Source organism: Poecilia latipinna, unplaced genomic scaffold (genome assembly GCF_001443285.1).
Source record: "Poecilia latipinna isolate Pla-1442-1.1 unplaced genomic scaffold, P_latipinna-1.0 Scaffold51, whole genome shotgun sequence".
Classification (NCBI taxonomy): Eukaryota; Metazoa; Chordata; class Actinopteri; order Cyprinodontiformes; family Poeciliidae; genus Poecilia; species Poecilia latipinna.
In genome coordinates, this window is record NW_015112667.1 from 612522 (window position 1) to 618782 (window position 6261).

The 6261-nt window shown below is 43.3% G+C and overlaps 1 protein-coding gene and 1 long non-coding RNA gene across 2 annotated transcripts; one reads left to right on the top strand and one right to left on the bottom strand.

The window, feature by feature from the left end:
• Positions 1-1260: 1260 nt before the first annotated feature.
• LOC106959132 (homeobox protein MSH-C-like) lies at positions 1261-3079 on the bottom strand. Its single transcript, XM_015051493.1, has 2 exons — positions 2406-3079; positions 1261-1752 (listed from the first exon to the last, which is right to left on the bottom strand). The coding sequence occupies exons 1-2, from the start codon at positions 2854-2856 to the stop codon at positions 1340-1342; spliced, it is 864 nt and encodes a 287-aa protein (XP_014906979.1). The 5' UTR covers positions 2857-3079; the 3' UTR covers positions 1261-1339.
• A 68-nt stretch (positions 3080-3147) lies between these two features.
• LOC106959138 (uncharacterized) lies at positions 3148-5991 on the top strand. Its single transcript, XR_001427283.1, has 3 exons — positions 3148-3900; positions 5383-5782; positions 5865-5991. It is a non-coding gene; the product is annotated as an uncharacterized LOC106959138 (long non-coding RNA).
• The last annotated feature ends 270 nt before the right edge of the window (positions 5992-6261 follow it).

The window sequence follows — 6261 nt, forward strand, 5'->3', positions numbered from 1 at the left end:
TTTTTTTTTTTTTTTTTAATTTTTTTTTAAAAAAAATTTTTAAAATATTTTTTAATTTTTGAAATTTTCGCACAAATATATTGCATTAAAATACATTTAAACGCTGAATGAAAACATTAATTGCTTTGGAAGTAAATTTTATGTGGAAAAAGACGCGAGAAAACATGGTGGTGTCGTATTCCGGTTTTAAAAAAGTGCTGAAAGACACGAGGAAAATAGATTTCAACATTTAGGATTCAAATTTACGTATCAGAACACGGAATAAGGACATCTGAGCCTAATACACAAGTTTCAGAAAAGTAAGGAGTAAAAAAAAAAAAAAAACGGAAAATTGCAATTGTTTGGCATTCCTCAAAGTTGACAGCAGCAATCAGGAGTCGAGGTTTGGCAAAGTTTTATGTCTTGTGTGTTTCTGTGGGAAGAAGAAAAAAAAACATCCAGTGAAAAGAAAGAAAGCCCCCCCTCCGCCCCCCCCCCCCAAAAAAAAAACAACCACAAAAAAAAAGAGAGAAAAAATAACAAAAGTTATTGTTAAGGTGTGATGTGCTGAAACAGACGCAAACGCTCCGACTCTAATGAATTGTTACGGTTAAAAATAGCTCACGCAGTTATTTTCCAAGTCTTTAAATGTTTATTTACTAAAGTCAGTTTTCTTTACAAATAAATGTACACAGTACAGATACAAAGACAGTCAATAAATACCACTTTCCCTGCGCTTCCAACGACGCTGCAACGCTGTTTTTTCTTGAACGCTACACATTTTATTTACAATTACAGCAAAAAAAGAAGAAAAAAAAAACTATAGTACCCATTAAGGCCACATTGTGAAGGTTTAAAAAACTATTTACTAAAATATAATTTGGTCCCTTTTTATGCTTAATTATTATTATTATTATTATTTTTAATTACAAAATATAAAACTTGACCTGCTGTTTAAAATATCAGTCCTTTCAGCAGCTTCACCGGAGAACCACACAGGTAATGTTGGGTAACAAAAAGGGAAAAAAATACTTCAAGTGACAATAAAGACGCTTTCATAAGGCACAGACACCGAATAATAAGTACTTTGCTGTTTCATTTCCCTCTTTTACTAATTTAAGCGTCCACTTTTATATTATTGCGGAACCACAGTGGATCATCTGAAAGTAAGGCATTTCAAGGATTTTATTTTATTCTCTTTTTTTTCTGGGGCAGAAATTTAGATCATTTTAGTCCCAGAAATGCGCGCATGTTAAAAAAAAATCCCAACTTTACTTTGAGTTTTTTTTAATAATACAAAGTTGTTTTTTTTGTTTGTTTGTTGTTGTTTTTTTTTATCCTCATCCCCTTCCCGGACATCCTAAGACAAATAGTACATCCCATAGGTGACGGGTCCGCTGAACAGTCCCGGGACCGGCAGGCTGGGCCTCGGAAAGACGTTGGAGGGGCCCCACGACGGAGAGCTCATGTGCGCTCCGAGGGGGAAAGGCAGCGCGAACGCGGGCAGGACGGGTTTGGAGGCCAACTTGAACTTCTCCAGCTCGGCCTCCTGCAGTCTCTTGGCTTTGGCTCGGCGGTTCTGGAACCAGATTTTGACCTGAGTCTCCGTAAGGTTGAGAGAGTTGGAGAACTCGGCTCTCTCGGCGATGGAGAGGTACTGCTTCTGACGGAACTTGCGCTCCAGCGCCAGCAGCTGGGAGGTAGTGAACGGGGTGCGAGGTTTCCTGTTGTTTTTGTGCTTCCTTAGGGTACACTGGGTCGGACTAGAGCTCCCTGATGCAGAAAAAATAAATAAATAAATGAATAAATAAATAAATAAAAAAACAGGAAAATATATGAGGTTAGTTTGACCAGCTGATCAGAGACACAAAATGCTCAAAAACAGTGCGCAATAATCAACTCACAGTGCAAAAGTTTATTGATAAATGAAGTCTGGTGCTCATGAGGATGCAGTCAGCTGAATTCCTTTAATATTTTACTTTTTTAACCGTTTATATTGACAAATTAAACTGTGTGCAACTGAACTGAACGGCTTGTATTGATTAACACAATCGATCTGTTTGCACTTCCAAGCAGCCTCAACTGACTATTTTGTCATTAATTGATGGTAATCAAGTTAATTTAATTTTTGCCTCAAACTCATCCCAGGCCTGCAAAACACGCATTTGAAGTTGAGTTTGGAGCAAAAGCAAGTAACGAAAACATTCTTTTCTGGACGTTTTTGGCGATTATATGAGTAAAGAAAACAAACACAATCTGCTGCAGAGACGATGTGCGCGCAGACGGCTGGAGGAACGAGGGGATTGCAAAGTGGAACTTTTCTGACAACTAGGGTTGAACTCGTTACAAATTTACTCGGGGATTTCTGATGAAACAATAAACGAAGCATCGCTGCGCTTCTTATAACACGGATGGGACGGACTTACGGGGAGGTGTCGAGAAGGAGGACGTCTGGAACCAAGTGCTCTGCTCCTTCTCGCAAAACTGCGCGCAGTCCTCCCCGGAGCTCTTGGCAACTCCCTGCGAACTCTCCCCGGAAAGCTTCCTCTCCGCGTAAAAAGTCCTCGGAGAGAACTGCGCGCCCTGACCGGCCCCGGGCGCCGCCGCCGTCGTTGTCGTCGGCGGCGCCGCCGAATCGAAGGCCGGGTAAGAAGTCCGACAGGTGCTCTTCTTAGAAATCAGCGACTCGACGCTGAAGGGCAGGCTGCTCCGCTGCAGTTTGTATCCTTTATCCGTGGTCATGTCTTTCGGCTGGAGCTCGTCGCTCTCGGCGCCCTCCGCGCTCTCCTCCATTTGGTGAAGCTGCAGTTTGGCGTCTTGAGAGGGTGACCCAGGCTGCGCAGGATTCATCGTATGACAAAAGAGGCTGGGGGCCATGCACGTCGGCGTGGCCCGTGTGGTGAAACGCAGCGGCTCGAGCGTGAGGTCTCCACTGTGAGAGTTTTTGCGCCTGTCAGCGGTGCCCAGTAGCGTTTTTTTACGCACAAGTGGGACGGGGGTCGCCTATAAAAGGACAGGGGCTGTTCCCGTCTCCCCGCGCCATCCAATCAGCTTCTCGTGCTGTCTTCGTGACGTCTCCGCGTGCGGTTTCGATTGGCCCACTCGCCTTTTTTTGGTGGAAGGGAGGGGGAGGGGGGAGCAGATCAAGAGGCCTACGAGAAAGCGAGGGGACTTTAATCATACAGACCCCCTGCAGAGCGGGGGTTATTGATGCCTCTCACAAAGTAGCTTTGACCAATTTTAGCGCAATTAAGCAGTGGGGAGGACTTCCCTGCGCATTTTACATCCATTAACAGCGCACTTCCAACTGTACCGAGTTAGTTTTATTACTGTAAATATGATCAGAAAAACTGATAATAACAGAGTAAGATGAGGCGAAAGAAAAGAAACGAAAGTCTAAAATTGAATCCATAAAACATGAAATGAATTAAAGCGCGGAGAAAATTTAATTGTCTAAAAGAAGAAGAAGGAGAAGAAGAAGAAACAACAACATCCGTCCACACTTCGAATAGAAATTGATTAGGTATGACTGTTGGTCACACAGCATTACAGCAATTTAAGGCCTGTCAGCAGCTCCTCTCCCTCACAATGGCCTCGGCTGAGAAGCAACAGGCGTTTTCTTTCTCCAGGTCATACTATTTAATAAGCCAGACAAAGTTGCGTTTTGCGAGGCGCCAGGCTCGGCGGGATAAAAAAAAAAAAAAACGGAAGATACCTCGGGGAGAAAAAAGAAAGAAAGAAAAAGGCAACTAGGTAACTCCACTTAACCAATTGTCCTCAAAATATTTCATAGTCCGCCGCGTGGAGCAGGGAGGAAAAGAAGAAGAAGAAGGCAAGGCTGATGCGGTTCATGTTGGAGCGCTTCATGAGTTTTTATTTTTTTTAACTAAAGCAGGAGGCGAAACAGCAGGAAGGTGTTTTGTGTGTGAATATGGAAATGATTTGTTTCATCAGGTTTGATGTGATCAGCTCCCATATTAACGATCTGAGTAGAAGTTAACGCGGTATAGTGCAGAATTAGACCAGTTCAAGGAGAGTTTTTTATTTTTTTATTTTTTTTTTTTTTATTTTGGGTTCCTCTATCGGTCTGTTGCGGTTCTTTTGTGAATGGTGCCCGGGGCACGCCGGATTCTTCTGGCAACCCCAATTAACACCAATCACCTGTTCTGCAGAAATTCTACTTTTTAGTTACACGACTTATCAGCTTTACAAACTAAAATAATACATATGACATATTTGAACTTGTGCAATCAATATCAACAGTCCAAACAGACTCTGTAAAAGTATTCTAACCCCTAAAACCTTTTCATATTTTGTCACGGTACAATGACAAGTTCATGTAGCATGTAGAACACAAACAAAATGCAGGTTTACCAAACCACTTTGTTGGATAAAAGTATAAAAAAGTGCAAAGTGCATGTTTTGTTGCACAACTACTCAAATTACATTATTCCACTTGTCCTCTCTGGATATACTCACACCTGAGCTGGTTGATCTGCAGCTCCTCCAGAGGTACAATGGGGCTTGTTGGCTGCAACTCTTTTTTAAATGCTCCATGTTTGTAAGTCTGAAAAACATCTACAGTCGACGAGGGACGCTCAATATATCAGTACCAGCATCGGTATTGGCTGATATTCGTCACTTTTTTAACTTATAAGTATTGGTCCGATCTATAAAACTGGCCAATCAACTTTCATTTCCTTCTTGTTGCCATCGGTTACTGGAGGAGGTTGGTCATGGGGTATTTGTTTGGTCATGTGACAGCGATAGTGATGCAGTGCAAGATGAAGCAGCGGTGAAGTTAGCGATGTGTCGTGTTTGTCAAGGTGCTGAAAGGGTAACGAAATGTATGTAATATCGGTAAATATCAGTTATTGGCCATGTTAACATCTGCTATCGATATTGGGTCAAATTTTCGTATTGGTGCTTTTCTCGAATGACCATTAAGGACCACAATCGGACACGAATAGATAAAATCCGCAAATACTTGAGAAGGCATCTAAAAACACTTAAACTGCCCATTTTAATTATTCAAACACAAAATATATGTTAATGCGCATTAATACACACAATGGAAACCGCCTTAGCTCCTAGCTAATATCTACAGTCTTACCTCCGCTCTTGGGTATGCAACCAATCAGTATCACGGAAAATTAATGGCTTTACAGGATTGGCTGTTTTGCAAACGCCAGCCAATAGTATGTAAAGTAGCATCGAACCAATAGATTTTCAGCATTCAGCCGGACTTTCCCCTGACTTTCCCAAGCCTTCACAAACAAGGTTTCATTCCTCCACCAGTTTAGGACAAGGTGTGTTATATAAAAAAAGCTCATTTTCCAAAATAAGAAACAAGCAACAACACACGAAAACACTTTGTTAATTATCTGAATTCTTGCCTTTCAGCACATCCAAACTGACGTCTCATTAAGCGTGTCAGCAGCAGCAGCGCGCTGCGGCCACCAAACCAACACGAGATTCCACGGAGCAATAGCAGCCGTCAACACCGCTAAACACACTTCCCGAGCGAACCGGCGTGCGAAGGGAAAATATTGGCCCTTTTGACGTCTCGACGCTCCCTCGCCACTTTAATAGCTTCATTTGTCCACTTTATGGTCGCGCTTCTCGAATTGAAGAAACGTTGAACAGACAACATCAGACTCACGACGTGAGACGGCCATTTTCTCCCCCCACCACAAGACAAAGAACAAGCGATCCTTTGACTGACAGAATTTATGCTCAGGGGTCACGGATGGCCGACCTCTCGAAAGCCCTCAGGTGCAGAAAACAGTTTAGCCTTCGTCAGGTGAGAGGCGCAGCTTTTTTGGTCAATGATTCAGGCCTGAGTAAGTCCTGATGTCGAGTCTGCTCCTTTCATTTCCTATCAGGCGAAACCAGCCCTCTGTCTCCCCGCTGCTTCTCGTCGCCCAGCTGGTTTGTGTTTAAATGCCAAGCAAGTGCGTCCCGACACGCAACGAGACCGCAACGAGACCGTGGGATGGGAGATCCATCCGATACAGGTACGCCCAAAGATAGCAGTGTTTAGCTTCGTGACCCCCCCACCCTCCCTGCCTTTCCTCTACTCCCTCCCTTCCTCCCTCCAATGCCCCAAAAAGACATTTTCTATAACAGCATGCAGGCGAGTGAGTTGTGTCAGAAGGTGTTAGGGAGTTTGAAAGCAGATCTGCTCCTCAAGGTCGTTGCGGGCTCGATGGGAAGCACCACCCCCCCCCCCCCCCCCCCCCCCCCCCAACAAAAACAATTTTTTTTTTTTTTTTTTTTTTT

Coding starts and splice junctions, on each gene's coding strand:
- LOC106959132 (XM_015051493.1), bottom strand. CDS start 2,856: ATGGCCCCCAGCCTCTTTTGTCATACGATGAATCCTGCGCAGCCTGGG. Junction 1,753..2,405: donor CTCCTTCTCGACACCTCCCC/GTAAGTCCGTCC, acceptor TTTCTGCATCAG/GGAGCTCTAGTCCGACCCAG.